The sequence below is a fragment of the Chrysemys picta genome, chromosome 7 (genome assembly GCF_011386835.1).
Source record: "Chrysemys picta bellii isolate R12L10 chromosome 7, ASM1138683v2, whole genome shotgun sequence".
NCBI classification, from domain to species: domain Eukaryota; kingdom Metazoa; phylum Chordata; order Testudines; family Emydidae; genus Chrysemys; species Chrysemys picta.
Genome location: NC_088797.1, coordinates 112,679,333 through 112,697,888, shown reverse-complemented (window position 1 = coordinate 112,697,888; position 18,556 = coordinate 112,679,333). Strand labels below are relative to the sequence as shown.

At 40.2% G+C, this 18,556-nt stretch overlaps 1 protein-coding gene across 14 annotated transcripts; it reads left to right on the top strand.

Annotated features, from left to right (window-relative positions):
• Positions 1–295: 295 nt before the first annotated feature.
• Positions 296–15,660, top strand: DENND10 (DENN domain containing 10). Of its 14 annotated transcripts, none has more exons than XM_065552368.1 (9): positions 318–337; positions 3,867–4,063; positions 6,406–6,485; positions 7,637–7,785; positions 8,038–8,149; positions 8,515–8,615; positions 11,434–11,541; positions 13,045–13,139; positions 13,939–15,660. In XM_065552368.1, exons 2-9 carry the CDS (start codon positions 3,926–3,928, stop codon positions 14,113–14,115), a joined length of 960 nt encoding a protein of 319 aa, XP_065408440.1. In that variant the 5' UTR covers positions 318–337; positions 3,867–3,925; the 3' UTR covers positions 14,116–15,660. The 14 variants fall into 14 exon arrangements, with proteins under 14 accessions (XP_065408444.1, XP_065408440.1, XP_065408439.1 ...); XM_065552367.1 differs by lacking the exon at positions 318–337 and adding an exon at positions 706–905 and having other exon boundaries at positions 3,847–4,063; XM_005284157.5 differs by lacking the exon at positions 318–337 and adding an exon at positions 719–905.
• The last annotated feature ends 2,896 nt before the right edge of the window (positions 15,661–18,556 follow it).

The following is an 18,556-nucleotide window of genomic DNA, read 5'->3' as shown; positions in this document are numbered from 1 at the left end:
TTGAAATATTGTTTCAGAAGGACATTAGAAAAGTTTCATTCAACCTGAATGAAATGTTTTCAGTTCTGGGTTTTGGCAACTGAGAAAAAAAAATCAGTTTCACTTAGAAACTAACAGATTTTATTTATTTATTCAGATTGTTCAGTTCAGCCCCCAAACCGAAAAATTATTTACTGAGTCACAGTAGGGAAATCACAGAGAGGAGAGACCGAGAGGGTGGGGGAAGCCACCCAAAGCATTCAGGGGGTGGGGAGGTCACTCAGAGGGGCCCCGGGATGTAGCACTAGGGGCACGTGGGGAGGTCGAACGGAAGAGTCCCAGGGAAGCGACCCGAGAGGTGGGGAGACCAGGCCACTCAGAGTGGCCCCGGAGGGCGGGTTGGGGGAGAAGCCAGACCCTCCGGAGGGGCCCCGGGGGCGGGTTGGAGGAGAGGTCGGACCCGCCGGAGGGGTCCCAGGGGGCGAAGGAAGGCCAGGTGGAGGGGCCCCGGGAGGCGAGGCCAGGCCAGCCCCGGCTTGCTGGAGGGGCCCCGGTCAGCGTACACGGTTTCAAGCGAGCAGGGGAAAAGCCCAGCCCTTGCCCGGGCAGCCGCTGCGCCCCGACCCATTGATCCTCCAGGCTTCTGCTCGGGGGCGCCAACGACCGAGGCCGAGGCTGCGTCCTGCGTGGGGCCAGGGAGGCGGGGAAGCAGCGGGGCCGGGCCTAGGGCCGAAGGCGGTGCCAGGACAGCGGGCGGAGCCGGTCTGAGGCGGGGCAGGGCCTGGGCGCTCAGGCGGCAGCCGCTGCGGGGGACCCAGGAAGAGGGGGAGAGGGCTGGGCTGGGCAGGGCCGGGCCTGGTGCGCTCCGGGCAGCAGGAAGATGGCAGAGCCGGAGATTCAGCTGCTGCTAGGCGTGGGGCTGATTGGTAAGGACACCCCTGGGGCTGGGCCCTTTGCCCCTGGTGTAGCTACCCCAGAGTAGCTCTCTGTGCTGGGGAGGGGCAGACCCGCGGTCTGGCTAAAGGGCAGAGCCCCCTGCCCAGCCCCAGACTCCAGCGCCTTGACAGGACCCTCTGCCCCTTCAACGGAGGGTGGGGCTCTTGTGGTGGTGTGGGGGCAGCGGTGCTGGAACTAGGGGTGCTGCTGCACCCCCTGGCTTGTAGTGGTTTCCATCATATGCAAGGTTTACAGTTGGGTTCAATGGCTCTCCGCGCTCCTGGGTAGGGCGGGCAGCACCCATCAAACCCATCTCTCTCTTTGAGGCACCACCCCAACCTTTCTCCTTCACATGTGGGGCCTGGGCCGGGCAGTAACCAACCGGGGGAACTTTTCCTCTTTTGTCCACCTTACATACGTTTAGCATGGCTTGACACAGTTCTGCATGAAGTTCTTCTAAGTAAATTAGGGAAATGTGGTCTAGATGAAATTACTATAAGGTGCGTGCTCAACTGGTTGAAAGACCATACTCAAAGAGTAATTATCAGTGGTTTGCTGTTAAATTGGGAGAGTGTATTTAGTGGGGCCCCGCAGGGGTCGGTCCTGGGTCCAGTACTATTCAATGTTTTCATTAATGACTTGGATAATGGAGTGGAGAGCATGCTTATAAAAGTTGCAGATGTCACCAAGCTGGGAGGGGTTGCAAGCACTTTGGAGGACAGGTTTTAAATTCAAAATGACGTTGAAAAATCAGAGGATTGATCTGAATTCTACAAGATGAAATTCAATAAAGACAACTGCAAAGTAGTTAACTTAGGAAGGAAAAATCAAATGCATAGCAGCAAAATGGGGAATAACTGGTGGTAATGCTGCTGAAAAGACTCTGGAGGTTATAGTGGAACACAAACTGAAATGAGTCATCAGTGTGACACAACTGCAAAAAAGACTAATATGATTCAGGGGTGTATTAACAGGAGTGTTGTATATTAGACACAGGAGGTAAATGTCCTGCTCTACTTGACACTGGTGAAGCCACACCTGGAGTACTGCGTCCAATTCTGGGCAATACAGTTTAGGAAGGATGGGGACAAATTGGAAAGAGTTCAGAGGATAGCAACACAAATAGGGTGACCAGATTACATGAACAAAATATCGGGACACCTGGTGGGGGGCAGGTCCGGAGCACTGCCGAACCAACCAACCAACCAAAAAACCCGAGCCAGAATATCGGCACAAATGGCATCCCGACCCCATACATCTGTCGGGATGTGGGACAAACAACTTTTATCGGGATTTTATCGGGACGACTGGTCACCCTAAACACAAATGATGAAAGGTTTAGAAAATCTGAATTATGAGGAAAGGTTAAAAAAACTAGACATGAGAAACTAGTCTTGAGAAAAGAAGACTGAGAGACAACCTGATAGTCTTCCAATATGTTAGGGCTGTTATAAAGAGCACAGTAATCAATTTAAGAAAACCTTTCTAATTATAAGAGTAATTAAGCTCTGGAATAGGCTTCCAAGGGAGATTGTGGAGTCCCCATAATTGGAAACTTTTAAAAATAAGTTGGACAAACATCTGTCAGATATAGTCTAGGTTTACTTGGTCCTGCCACAGCGCAGGGGGCAGGACTTGATACTTCCTGAGGTCCTTTCCTTCCATATATTTCTGTGATTCTATAATGGAGGTGTGAACCCCAGAACCGCCCAGCAACAGGTGGCCCTCTGCCCATCCATAAAAATGCTGCTAACAACATATCTCTGCCTCTCGGTATAAAATGTGTTTGGAGATGGACAGCATCATATAAGTGTCCAAGTGTTGCTTGTTTTTGTTAATTATGCCAGTTTATTTTAAAGCATGTATTGATTAAAAATTCCTGCATGCAAAAGAGCCAGAACTTGCCCTCTGATACAAACCATTGGAAATATGTGGGGGTATCTGAAGGCAACATTTGGCATGTGGTTGGTACAGCATTTGGGAACAAAGCCTATAAATGCTCAGACAGATAATATACCCCTTCTATAGCATATAGATGCCATATAAATATAAGATGCCATTATTTTAGTTATTACTTAGGCTTGGTCTACACCAAGAGATCGATCTTCTGGGATCGATTTATTGCGTCTCATCTGGACGCGATAAATCGATCCCAGAAGCGCTCCCCCGTCGACTGCAGAACTCCTGCTCGCCGAGAGGAGGAAGCACTGTCGACGGGGAGTTTGCCTACGCAGCGTGGACCCGCAGTAAGTAAACTTAATTCGATCTAGGAAACGTCGACTTCAGCTATGCTATTCTCGTAGCTGAAGTTGCGTTTCCTAGATCGATCCCCCGCCCCAGTGTGGACCAAGCCTTATTGAAATACAAAGTGAAAGTATTGTTAATTGAGAGAGTTTATCCATTTAGAACTAATTGATAATTTCATAGTCCAAATAAGTCTGTTAGTTTAACAATAAACAGTTAATAATGATGCTTTACCACTTCAAAGCATTGTGACAGTTTGAATGATGGAGATTTTAAATGATGCAATTAAGGGTTCTATAAATACTTAAGTGCATGCTTATTTTTGAGCACCACAATAATTCCATTGGAGTCAATTTGACTACTTACATGCTTAAAGTTAAGTGCGCAAGCGTTTGCATAACTGGAGACAGCACCTTTGAAAACTACAATTCTTATTTTTCCACATACTCAAAAGCCTCACCTGGCTGGGACTTTGCATGCAAAGAGCAGACTTTTACAACAAAATGTTATAAATACCTGAAAATAAAAGTTAATAACAGAACCGTGAACAGACAACTTTAACAGTCAAGGCATGAGTGGGTACTGATATAGTTAGTGTAAAATGGGATGGATGTTAAGCTGATTCCAGTAAACAGATCTGATTAACCAATCAATTTACTTCCTTGCTGCTGTTTGGCATTCTCACAGTGAACATCTTTCCACCATAGAAAAAGACACCAATGGAGATGCTCTGTGGGTATGGTGTTATCCCTCCACAACAGCTGAAATGAGGGATCTATTGCTGAGAAAATGCTGCCTTACAGATGAAAATAAACTGCTTCACACCTTTGTATTTGGCCAGTATAGAAGATCATGGTTCTATATCACAACAGTGGAAGTTCAAGATTCTTCAGTCTTGGAAAAGGTGGGACTGAATCACCAATAAAGCGGGCTAAAGCAGTGTTTTGGGGCCTAGTTCTGCAAATGCTTTACTACTAGCTGGGGTACTTACTAGTGGTAATAGTTCTAATGGAAAGAATGGGGTTGTTCTCAGGAACACGCACATGCTCAAGAGTAAGTGTTTACAGGATTGGATCCATATTTTGCAGTTTTGAAATTCCCTGAGTACGTTTTATGGTCTTCCATAGTTGTGAACTTTTTAAAATTATTTTTTGCAGATTATTTTTGGGGTTGAAATACAGTGTAACCGCTTGCTTCTGGAAAATAAGTACAAAGCTCACTGTTTTTCATAAAAATTAAAAATATTTGAGAGGAGGAAAAGCTAAGGGCCTCTTCCTGGCACAAGCTTTTAAGCATGAATTCTCACGGAAAACAATGAAGATTTTTGCCTAAAAATCACGTGTAGTATGACGCTAAATCTTGGCAATAGAGGTTGAAAGAAGTCTGTAGAGTTCCTAGCACAATAGGGCTTGATTCTTGGTAGTCCTTTCCTACTGAAGTCATTGGGCAAACATTTTGTGAGTAGCAGATTAATGTACTTTATACCAGTTTAGTATTCTGTGCATATGCAAAACAAGTGTAATCTACACTCCCTCTTCGGCCTCTCTATGAGCAGCAAAAAAGGGGGTGTGGCTGGGTAAAAAGAAAGGGGTATATATGCAGCCCTTGAGTAAGCGGATGCAACTCCCTTTGAAATCAATGGGATTGCATCAGTTTCCACTTAAGGGTGAATTTGGCTCCTAAAGCATTAAGGATATCTTCTGTGGCATGGTTATAAGTTAAAGTAATGACAAGGAGAACTTTATTATTATTATTTATTATTAATCCTAGATATGTTTAGTAATAGCTTCCCTGCGCTTACAATTTGAAGTTAGACCCAAGAAATAACAAAAGAATAACGGACATGGGTCATTGCGGGGAGAAAAGTAGTAAAGAAATGGAGGAGGATAAAAGGTGAGAGGGGGAATTTCCATGTAATGATGAAAAGGAGAAAGTTGGGTGCATCCTGGATTTTAATTTTGGGGGTGTTTTAATAGAATTTATGATGGCATAAATTTTGTTAGAATGGAAGATTAAAGATGATAGACCTGGCAGATTTGGACTGATTATTTGGATCAGAAGAGAGTAGTTGTTTGGTGTATGAGAACAGGGAGGCTACTCCAGGCAATGTAGAGGAAAGAAGTTACATAGGAAGCTTTGGAAAGGAATAGGCTGAAAGGATAATAGGCTGATATTAGGAAAAGATATAGGCAGGAAGGAACAGTGTGCATATCCTTGCTTTATGTTACATTCTGTTTGTTTTTAAGCAGTTTTCATCACTGCAGGATAGACTTTGTAGAACTTCCCTTGACTTGTCTATTTTTTTGGCTGTAAATACCACTTTTTCTGTTACATCCCTCCCACCCCCTTCTTTTCCCCTCAGAGTGTAAGAGATTAATTTTGCACACTTACAGAATGCCACTTGCACCCAATTTTCTGACCATCTTATGCTATCTCTAATATGTCCAATGGAAAAGGTTTTGGACAGTTTGTTAGATATTACAAAAATGCAGACATAATGCTTGGGACCCAGGCTGTAAAATTAGTCTTTGAACAGCATTGTTATATCTCACTCATTATTTATGGCTAAAATAGGTTTTTCATTGTTGCATTCTCTACATTTCTGCTAAAATATATGTCTGTTTTAAAATGTACCTTAGCATTCAAAGTCTCTATTTTGGTACATGATTTATTGTGCTTTTCTGAAGGATTGAATTGTATATGTATTCATCTTTATTACTGATAAGTGAAATATTGCAGATGAACTTTCATTTCTTCTGTACTCTGACATTAAGGTCCCTTAATAAGTTGTTGTAAGACTAGTAGCATTGTGGCATTCCATATTAAGTAAAAAGCATTCCTATATGATGATTCTTCCTGTCCTTCTCCCACCCTCTCCACCTCCACCTTAGAACCCCCCACCATGGTTCTGTCCTTCTCCTCACACCATTGTAATCTATAATATCTGCAATAGGAGGTTAATAAGGTGGGGGCAGGTAACTGTCTCATGTTTAGGGGTGGGGTTTTTTGTTGTTGTTTAATCCACCAAATATTGATAACTCCGACTCAGTGAAAGTGGGTCAAGTCAGAAGCCATTAGCTATGTCTTTTTTCCTGCATATAAATGAGATTTGCAGCTGTCTCGCACTCTCCTGGTACTATAATGTCTTGTATGAGTGTTGCATTAAATTCAGTAATGTAAGCATTACCTGAATTAAAATGGAAGTATATAAAACAACCTGCATGTTTTTTTGTGTGTTTTGGACAGGTGACTCACTTTTCTATTGTTCTGACTGCCAAAGATTTTAACCCGGAGAAATATGCTGCCTTCACTAGGATATTGTGTAGGTCTGTATAAAAGCTGTATTTAGTGCAAATGTTTAAATACTTAGGTCTTGCCAAACTTGGAGGCTGAACGATACATGTTGTCTAACAATATGAATGTTTGCTGGGATTCTGTATTATGATTCGTTATTGCAACTATATAAATTCTAGGTCTGTGATTAAGTACAACTGGCTATTTTGTGTCCATGTGATAAAATTAAGAACATAGTCAAATGTTCAACATATGTTACCATAAAAATAAAATTCTTTATTTTTCACAGCTTTTTTTCCCCAAGAACATGTTTTCAAAATGTAATAAATACTGAAAGAGCCTCTGTGATCTTTGTGTTTCACTGTTGCATAAACTATTTAGGTTGGTTGTGACTTGTTTTCTCTCTCTCTCTCTCTGTGTGTGTGTGTGTGTCTGTGTGTGTATCTTATAAGGTGGAGGTTATTAACTGAGTGTCTTTCTAAATGATCTGAAAATTATAGTTGAATTTAAAAATAAATGTGACAGTAGCTTTGTAGGGAAACTAAAATGGAAGATGGCAGCTTAGAAACATCTATAACACTATTTTTGAAATAATCTGTTTTGAAGCTTTAGGTACGGTGTTCCTACATCTGAATTCCTTTCTCCTTTTCCAGGGGAAACTTACCGGTAGTTAAAGCTGAGAGGAAGAGAGATGATTAACAAATGTATATTAAGAGGGGGGAGAGTTTCTTTTTTCTATGTACAAGGGACAGACTGAGAGACTTTGCATTTGTCTCACGTATAGCATGTCTCCTGTCAGCTGTACCTTTCTTGATAATCATGAGGTAACTGATCATATGATAGGTATTTAAAAATCAGATTAAGAATATGAGGAGTTTTGCCCTTCGTAAAACAAATCTTTTATAAATCCACAAATATTTTTGTTGTTGTTGTTTTTTACTTGTTTTATACTGAAACTATAGCTCCCATTCATTTGTGAAACAGGAAATCCAAATAAGAACATGAGTTGACCATAGATCCAAAAAACACAAGTTTTTGTGCTCATGCTGACCCAATCATGTGTCTTAAAATCAGAATTCTTCCAAATCAGTGTTTTGGTGATACCATGACCTTTTCGTTTGCCTATCTGTACTGTTCACACCATCATAGACAAAAACTAAATATTTTCACTTTTTTAATGCAGAATCTACCTGAAGCATGGGAGTCCAGTTAAAATGATGGAGAGTTACATTGCAGTTCTTACAAAGGGGATCTGCCAGAGTGAAGAAAATGGATCTTTCCTCAGCAAAGATTTTGATGCCCGAAAGGCTTACCTTGCAGGTTCAATCAAAGGTTAAAAATAAATCTATAGTCAACTGATTACTTATATCTTATTTAAATATGAAATCCACAATGCCATTCTGCAGCCATATAAAATAGATGTATATATCAAGTTCCAAATTCTGTTCAGATAAGTAACTAATATGAACTGTTTATATATATTCTGAGTATAGTGATGTCTGGTGACTTGTCCATAATTTTTAAAGAAATATTGCCAGAAGATACTCTTGTGATACCATAATGTCTTTCTTTCCTGTCTCGTAGATATAGTATCTCAGTTTGGTATGGAAACAGTTATCCTATTCACTGCACTGATGTTAAAGAAAAGAATTGTTGTATATCACCCAAGAATAGAAGTCATCCAGGAGTTTACCAGGTACAGCACATACCTGTAAATAAAAATGCATTAGACCCTGATTCTGGAAAGTATCTATATTCAGGAAAGCACTAAAGTAAATGCTTAAAGTTAAACATGTTCTTAGATCCCATTGATTTCAGTGAAACCAAAGTATGTGTTTAAGTGCTTTCCTGAACTGGGGCCTTAAAAATAGAATGAATACCAATAATATAAGGACCCTCAATTATCTGTGTATGTCTGTATGCGTGCTCTCATATACAAGAGATTCTTAATGTCACAAAATTTATATTTCTCTCTAAAGCTTTACAGTATGAAGTGCTAAGTCACCGATTAGTACAAGAAAAAAATATACTTAGTTTCAAATGCTAACTTCATTTCCTTAGGACTCTCCCTGCTTTAGTGTGGCATCGACAGGACTGGTCAATTCTTCATTCGTATGTTCATCTAAATGATGATGAACTGGAAGCATTAAAGACCTGCACAGGTAGTAATAAATTATCAGTCAAACTTTGTTCATAATGTTAATTTCATCTACATTGGAGCAACATCCTTTAGCAATAATGTCATGAAAAATCTCTTGCTATTTCCATCATAAATTCATTTTGAGGATTTTTAATTCTTTAAATCTGTCATAGAAGTTAGACTGTACATTTTTTCTTTTAAAAAAAAAAGCATGTGTTTTACATTAAATTAAAGATCAGATAAATAGTTTTATTGGTGGTTCCATCCAGATGGATTGTACTTCCTCCCTCCCCCTCTAAGCTACTGTAAATGATTTCCTTTAGTTACTAAGAAGATAGAGCCTGTCATTAGAGAGTATTGGAATGTAATCCGGAACCAAATATCACAAATTGAGGGATAGTTATTACCAAATAATCTTTTAGTAATCTTTCTGGGGCCTCCTAGTGGAAATGGTCACACAAAAGGAAATGAAGAATTAATCTCTCATCTGCTAGAAGCTGCTCAGCCATTTGTAGCCTCCTGTTGGGAAAAGAAAAATAGCCCAACCATTGGGGAATGGTTGAAAAAATATGGGAGGTTGTGGTTACAGAAAAATTTAATACACCAATTATGTATCCAGCAAAATAGACAGAGGACGGATAGATATATAGATAGTTAGTTACCTTCTGTTTAGTACTCAAATTAAATTATTCAAAAAACTCAGCATACCTGCTCAGTTTTTTTGAATAGTAGCATTCGATACACATATTTAACATATCTCTACATAGAGATTTCACTCAATTTAATAAAATCACTAGGAATGATATAGGTGTTGTAATGATGCTCATTCTGGAATATGGTAACATCCTGCTAAATAGACCAGATTCCTGTATAATGTCTCTTTAAACAAAAACTAATTGTTGTAATGATTATTTTATTTCTGATATTTACATGGCAGGGATTTGTAAACTTATTAACTTCCTAAATAAATAGGGGGGGAAAAGGAGGTAGGGAAGTAAGCTTGTTTCCTTTTGATGTTGCTGGATTTCACACATGCACACATCATTCCATAGGGCAATTTAGCAGGCAAAGAGATGGCCCTGAGGCAGTTCCCTTTGATTATTTTGGGTAGATGACCACAGAGAGAGAATATACTTACAGGTCTACAATCCAGTCTGTAAAGTTTCACACTACTCATGATTGGCTTTACTTTTATTTATTTTTTTAAATCTTTACTGTCTCTTAAATGGACTTACGGCTTGCTTTAAAAACATCACTGGATATTGTTATATCTATATATTTCCATCTTTCCCCATAGTGAGTCAGATGGCAACCCTAGCACAGAAGATGAATCCAGTAAGGGGCAGGAGGATTTATCTCCACATCCACTCCCCAACTCGTCCGATGGAGCTACCAATCTAAGCCTTCCCAATCATATGGAGCCAGTGTACATGCAGCAGCTTGGAAACACTAAAATATCTTTAAGTTCTTCTGGCGTTTTGCTGAATGGAAACCTAGTGCCTGCCAGTACTTCTTCTGTCTTTCTTAATGGGAGCTCTTTTCTTCAAGGACCCAATGGCGTAATCCTCAATGGTCTCAACATAGGGACTTCACAGACAGTAACTTTAAATCCACCCAAAACAACTTCAAGTGCTGTGAGCAATGGAGGGTTACCATCATATTCCTGACCCAAATAGCCGCTAAGAGCACTTTAATGGAGTCTCTTAGTGTATAGACCAGTGATCTCCCACCTTTTTAGGCACAAAATCACTTTCCGAATTTAAGTTCAACCCAGGATCTTCCCCGAAGCCCCGCCCTGCTCACTCCGTCTCCTCCCTCTTCCCCTGCCGTCACTCGCTCTCCCCCCACCCTCACTCACTCTCACCGGGCTGGGGCAGGGGGTTGGAGTTCAGGAGGGGGTGCGGGCTCTGGGCTGGGGCTGAGGGGTTCAGAGTGTGGGAGGGGGCTCCGGGCTGAGCCTGGGGCAGAGGCTTGGAGTGAATGAGGGGGTATGGAGTGCTGGAGGGGGCTCAGGGCTGGGGGTTGGGGTGCATTTAGCTCAGGTGGCTCCCGGTTGGCGGCACAGCGGGGCTAAGGTAGACTCCCTGCCTGCCCCGGCCCCACTCAGGCACATCGGCACCTCCTCCCCATCACAAGCCAGGCCAATCCCGCTCACCCTGCCAGCCAGTAGTGCACCACGTGGCCACGCCGCTCCCAGAAGGGGCCAACACGTCCCTGCGGCCCCTTGGGAGGGGAACATGACTCCGCGTGCTGCTCCTCTCTGCAGACGCTGCCCCCGCAGCTCCCATTGGCCACAGCTCCCCATTCCCAGCCATTGGGAGATATGGGGGCAGGGTTTGCAGGCACAAGCAGCACGTGGAGACCCCTGCTCCCTTCCCTCGGCTGTGGTGGCATGCTGGCTGCTTCTGGGAGCAGCGTGGGGCTGTAACAGGCAGGAAGCCTGCCTTAGCGGCAGCCCTGCTACACCACAGCAGCCGGAAATTGCGATTGACTGGGAGAGTCTGCAGGATAGTGACCGCTGCTATAGACCTTAGTGTATTTCACCTTTGGAAAGTGAACACACAGTCACGTTTTGATTTTTTTTTAATATTTTGAGTAGCAAGAAAGCTTTGAAACTGAAAACATAATCTTCCTTACTACGTATAGTGTTTTGTTCTTAATTTTAAACTCCGGAAGTCAAAAAATACACTAGGTGCTTATTCAAATGCCCAAAGAAGTCAATTAACTTCAATGGGTGCTGGATCAAGTCCTTAATTTTAAACAGATTTTAGTTTACACTACATCTCTTTTGGTTTTCAGTTTTTAATCAGAATTTGTCTTGGTAAATCTCTACCACCTAGGTTACATTGCTGGATTTATAGACTCCAAAGTGAGCAATAGACCGGATCTATATGATGTGTATGTGAATTTGGCAGACAGTGAAATTACCATTTCCCAGCAAGCGAAAGGTTGGTTGGCAGCATTTGTTTTTGTTTTGTTTTGGCGAGAGGTGGTGGTATTTGCTTTGTAACTCTGAACATAGAGCCAGATTCAACAAAATATTCATCCTGTTTCCAGGCTAGTTATGAGAGAGCAATTATTTTAGAGCTTTCATAGTCCTTCTCAGCTGGGAGCCTGGAAGATCTTTGGTGAATCTGGGCCATAATGTCATCATGTGTAAATGCCTAAATAATGGAATTGGAGAAGGGTGGTCTTGTGTATAATACACAAGTCTTAATTTAAAACATGTGACTGAAACATTTTATATTTTCATAAAGTTACATTCTAAACCATGGGTGGGTTATGAATCCAGCCCAGAACTAAACCCTTATAAATGACTATTCCCATTTTCATACCCACTGAACTTTGGGTTTTGTATCTCCTACCAATGATCAAGGGCAAATGCTGCCTGCAAAACTCTCAATGCATGGAGGATAAAACCTTTAGAGCAGTAGGAAATCTTAACTTGGTTTTATTAAAAATGCTTAATTCGTCTATGGATGTCAAACGACAGATAAAGGTCATGAGGAGAACTCATAATTTGGCTTGCCATCAATTTACCAGATGTTAGTTTGTCACTTAAATGCATTTGCACATTTCACTACTAAAAATTCATAACAATTCTTTAAAATATTCATTCTTTAAAATAAATCTTATTTTTAAAGTATAAAGAAAAAAGCCTGATCTTGGTTAACCTTGATTTATCTTTACTTTATAGTTCTTTATATAAAAACTTCAGCATACTTTCTGGAAACTAGCAGTAAACTTATCTGTAATGCCATTGTAGGATCTACAGTATTTTGTCTAATTGTACCTCTGCATATTAATTTTATCCCAGCAAAAGCAATAAAGAAGATGTGATGGGAATACATGAAAATACGATAAAGTTCAAAGTACATTTTTGTGAAAAGTTCTTGTAGGCAGTCCTATTATTCTTCCTCCTACATAAATATTTTCAGGAAGCTCCATTAAAGAGAGCATATGAGTAAAGGTGAGAGGTGCCATTCTTACAAATGCTAGTGACCTGCTACTACTGTTTTTGGATGAAGGGTGCTATACTTGCAAAATATTATGTTCTAGATGGGTTAGATCAGTGCTTCTCAAAGTCGGGCCGCCGCTTGTTCAGGGAAAGCCCCTGGCGGTCCGGGCCGGTTTGTTTACCTGCCGCGTGCGCAGGTTCGGCCGATCGCGGCTCCCACTGGCCGTGGTTCACCGCTCCAGGCCAATGGGGGCTGCGGGAAGGGTGGCCAGCACATCCCTTGGCCCGCGCCGCTTCCCGCAGCCCCCATTGGCCTGGGACGGCGAACCGCGGACATTGGGAGCCGCGATCGGCCAAACCTGTGGATGCGGTAGGTAAACAAACTGGCCCAGCCCGCCAGGGGCTTTCCCTGAACAAGTGGCGGACCGGCTTTGAGAAGCACTGGGTTAGATGATCAGAATGAATGCATGATGTATTTTTCTCTACTCCCCAGAGGCAATGACAATGGGAAAATTGCACAAAGAAATTGGTCAACTCATTGTTCAGTCTGCAGAAGATCCAGATAAATCAGATAGTCAAGTAATTAAGGTTAGTCCCTTTTATGTTTTAATTTCTCCTTTCATTAATATTTTATTGAAAGAAAGAAAGAAAGAAAGAAAGAAAGAAAGAAAGAAAGAAAGAAAGAAAGAAAGAAATACCATAATGAAATGTCAGGCCCTGCTTCCCCCAAAGTCTGTTGATCTGTTGCAATCTCTAGTTTATAAATACCACTATACATTGAAATTCTTAAAATAGTTCTGCTATCATGACCTGGTTATAATAGTATATAAATGAAGTAACTAAAACATAGTTTATTGGCACTTCATGTTGTTGAAAAAATTCCAGACATTCCTTTGAATATATTTCACTCGTATTAAAATAAAATGATTTCACAATGGTATAAGATTTTATAATCTGTTATTTGCTTCACTTATAGTATAACTTCTTGGGAAAATTCATAAGTAACATTTTAAACCCTGAAATATGCTTCTTCAGATTTAAGATTGGGCTTCAAAATGCTGTGTTTTTTCCCGTTCCCACACCAATAGTCTGTTAGCTATTACACAATTGCATTGCGGTAATTATTTTGAAATAAAGGTGTTAGACCCTGTGAAATGCTGAGAACTCCCAGCTACCCCTGAATTAAATGTTCAGCATCTTACATGATCAGATCTGAAGAAAGAATATTCCAAATTTCTTTTTTTTAAGTAGCATATTGATGCGTTCTGACCAATTATTTCCCCTGCATACTATTTGTGTTAGTATCTTATACAGAGCTGTTAATAATGTTAAATAATTTTCCTAGTACTCTATTCATGCTTGCTTATTTGTCTATTCTTATTTTAAGGATATTTCACTGAAGACAAAAGAAATTTTGACTAATCTGGCATCATTTACTGAAGTTTCTGATGATGGTGAGAAACCCACACTTAACTTTGAAGCCCTAAAACAAAAGCGATATCCACCAGCTACAGAGAACTTTCTTTATCATCTAGCAGCTGCTGAACAAATGCTTAAGATCTGACTTTGTTGATATACTTCACTGTTGTGGACCAATATGAAACTATTCCCTTTGCCATAAAACTATGACAGTCTGCTACTTATATAAAAAACTAAAGGTAGCAAAGAAAATGTTACATTTTAATGATGTAATGCAAAATATAGACATATGACCTGGAACATGCGGCTGCACATTAGGAAATATTTCTAGTCTTTTTACTTTTCCTTGACTCTGACTTTATACACACAAGGGCAGATACTCAAAAACACAACCTGAGTTGGGCACCTGACTTGTGTTTGTGCCTTTGAAATCTTCCCCCTTACTCTTGGTGTACTATAACATTATAGAACTGGACATACTGGTATAAACAAATTGAGATCAGATACACTGAAAGTAACACTGAAAACTGGAAAATGGTTAGAGCAGTAAAACTATACCAGTTTGTCTTGTAGCATAGCCATAAAGTAACACTTTTTAGTAAGCAGTCTGAAACTAACTTTGCTTTGTAATCTTCTGGGAAGAACTTAAATTCTTTGTAAGGAAACCTACTTTTTGAGCCAAACGTCCAATGTTTCTGCAGAAATGTCCATGAAACCAGTCAAAAGGTTCTGCAGTAGCACTTTTGTTATATGAAAAATCGAACTTTTTTTCCTGGCCTTTGCACAGATGGGTGTAGCATGTGGTTTTACATAGAGATTTTATACTTAAGATCAAAAATTTAGTAATCCATATTTATACTATTAAAAATTGAATGTTTGGTATCTTGAAGCTGTAAGAACTCATAATTAACTATATACAAGCAATATTAATTTGAGAAAGATTTTTGTTTATGTATTGTAAAGTAAGGAAGTGTATTTTAGAATATGGATAAGGAATTAGGTATCTATATATAAAATAGCTACCTATTGCAGTTAGTCCGAGAGAACTACTGCTATAATCCCCTATTTTCAGGGGTGTATAATCCTACTTCAGATATTTACTCGAGACAGAAACTTTGCAGTTAGTTTAGACACAGAAGCATTTTTTAAACGAATGGCATATTGACTGTGTTTTGAATATCAGTGCTCTTTGACTTTTTTCCATTTGTATAACTTAAGGGGTGTTTTTTAATGGTCCAGATAAGTTTAAAGATCATATAGAAAGAAACACAATTTGGGCCTGAGCCTTACGTCCATTGAAGTTAGTCTTTCCATTGAGTTCAACATGCTTTGGATCAGGTCTTGAGCATTTCTATAACTATAACTTCAGGGTTAGAGTGAAAATTTCTTTCCATGGATTCTTAAAAAAAAAAAAAGCTTTATTAAAATAACATGTAGTTGAAATAACATGCATGGTTTAGGATAACTCTCAAAAAAGCGGAGTTCTCATTTGCCAACTAAATATTTGATATTTAATTTTCTTTTACGTTCAGTCTTGGAGACTCTTTAGTTGCAAATTTCCTTACTGTTTGTCTCAACCTTTCATTCTAATGTTTTTGTATGAAAACAAATGAAACTTAATTTTGCACTTCAGGAATTATACACATAGCAAAGTTATGCCTATAAAAATTATGATTTTTTTTTTCCTGAACACTTTGTCCTGTGTATTTCATGTAAATTGTGCTTGAATAGTCATGGTCATCAAGTCACAGGCTTCAGCTCTTTAATTACTATAAAATAATAGAAATATTTAGTAACGTGGTAACTTAAAACATTTACAATATTTCAACCACAATGTCTAATTTAAAAAGAATTGTGTTGTGTTTTTATTTATATTGAATGTACAGCAAGGTGGTATAAGCAAACTCTTGTAATAGGTGGGGAAGAGAATTTCAATGGAAGGTGTGCAAAATTAAGTTTAAATTCCCTCTAGCCCCCAGGTGATACACTTATCCTATGAGGAGAAAATTGGGCCATTTGCACTTGTATGAAGTAGTGCATCACCTACACTACTACAACCTTGATTCCATACATAATAAAACAGACATGATGTAGATCGTAACCGGTTTGTTTTGCTAACTTTCAAAGGGACAGATAGTAATGTCCTCGTTGAAATTTAACTTATTCTTTCTATCTCCAGAAATCAGTGAACTGTGTTCCTCTAGAGCAGTATCTTTCTTCGTAATGGTTTTTTGACACCTACAGATTTTCCCAAGGGTTAAAAGGAGAGTTTGAGTGTAACTGGTAAAATCAGCAACCCTTTGTTAACCAAGTGTGGTTCTGAGCTGAGAAGTGACAGTATGAGACTCCAGGTTAGTTCTGATTTCCATAGTGCAGTGGTTCCCAAACTTGTTCCGCTGCTTGTGCAGGGAAAGCCCCTGGCGGGCTGGGCCGGTTTGTTTACGTGCCATGTCCGCAGGTTCGGTCGATCGTGGCTCCCACTGGCCATGGTTCGCTGCTCCAGGCCAATGGGAGCTGCTGGAAGTGGCACAGGCCGAGGGACATACTGGCCGCTGCTTCCAGCAGCTCCCATTGGCCTGGAACCACTGCCATAGTGGATATGTTCAGCCTATAAATAGCCATTTTTGCAATTGTCAGTCCTACAAATGCAATATGTGGGTCTGAAAGTCAAGCAGTGGTTAGAAATTGAAGCTAGACAAATTCAGACTGGAAATAAGGTGTAGATTTTAAAGGTGAGAGTAGTTAACCATTGGAACAATTTACCAAGGGTCATGATGGTGGATACTCCATCACTGTCAATTTTTGAATCAAGATTGGATATTCTTCTAAAAGATAGAACTTCCCCACAAATAATTTCTAGAGCCTATGGCCTGTGTTACACTGGAGGTCAGTCTAGATGATCACCGTGATCCCACTGGGCCTTGGAATTTATGAATCTAGGTTTGTTGAGACCTGGTCCATTATAGTACTTTTGCTTGGCTTTCTTAATTGTTCATGCTAGCCTTTACTGTGGCTAATATTAAACATTGTGTAAAAAAAAAAAGGGGGGGGGGGTATATTCTGTTGATAGTAATGGAAGTTAACATATGTGTAGCAAGAGCATTGGTAAACCCCTTTGGAGTTCACCTTTAGTATGTTGCTGGTACAGGAGTAATGATGGAACAATAGGACAGAGGTGTGACTGTAACTGTAGGATTTATTATGACTTTACTGTAGCAATTAAAACCATTTCTCTCCCTTTGAAAATGATGCTTCTTGAAAGGGCCAGGAGACTTTTTATTAAAAAAAAAAAAAAAAAATCTATAGCCAATTGATACCTAATGAGTGAGCTGATCTAAACAAGCTACTCACAATCCTTTTATAAATAGTCACATCAGTGAAGTCTCACCATAATCCATGTAGTACAGCTTTTGCTGCCATTACTGTGTGAGAAGGGCTTTGTTTTTCTTCCTACTACTAGTTGGGGTTTTTACGGTATATTCCTTTGGAGAGCTATATAATACCACCGACAGAATACATAGATATCCTCTATAGGAGTAGCAAAAGATCTACTGCCACTCTAAATATAATCAGGCAAGAGGAAAAATAAAACTGATTATGGAATGTAGCAGTAGTAAGTGGCAGTCAGGGTGCTGTGTGAAATATGATTAAGCAGCCATTCCTGTAGCCTCCTAATTTATAATTTTGCCAACATGCCACAAATTCTCAAAAATAGCTATTTTCCTACCAGCTTCTTTTGTGCCTGCCTCTGCTTTCCTATGAGGAAGGATTGTAAGGACTGCAAGATAGCTACAAAGTGTGAGAAAATGAGAACCTTCAGATTTAAAATGACAGGGGTCTGCCTTATGCAATCTTCTCTCTGAGGCTGTGGCAAAGACAGGGCTGAAAGTACTAATTTGGGAGTGGTATTCTGTTTAGAGATTATTTCTGTAAAATCAATTATGAAATAATTGATAAGCTGTAGGCATCACCTGCAGCCTGTGCACTCCCACATCTTGCAGAGCTGCCTCAGTAATGGAGTTAGAGCCCCCTGCTAACCATGATTCTGCTGTGTTTTATTTGCCATACAGCTTCATAACCAGATACCATGACAGCTGAATACTCTGCCACAGTTATTTGGTGGCCTGCTATAACTACTCGCCTTCCGCCCCAGGAAAGACCTATTTGTTTCTCCTCACCCCTCTGAGTTAAATGAAGGGACAGTGAATAAGGAATAGTAAACAGCTTAAGGTTAATCCATAATACCTTCCCCAAGCATGTTTCCTCTCATAGAAACTGTTTGCACTGTCACCTTTTCTCCCTAGTGTAGATACACATGCTGAAGTTGCTTGAAGCAATAATAATGCAGGAAATGTGCCTTCATTCTCTTCTCTGGAGCGGTTTTCACATGCAAGCTAATTTGGATGAATACAGTCACTCTGTAGCAACAAAGATTTATTTCTAACTCCTCTCACTGTAGGATCAGAAAACCACAGCTGCTGTCTTCTTCAGGTCTGACCCAAAGAGCACTGAAGTCAAAGGAAAAGACTCCCTTTGATTTCAGTGGCTTTTGAATCAGGCCTCAAAACTTTCATCTGAAGAGTGAA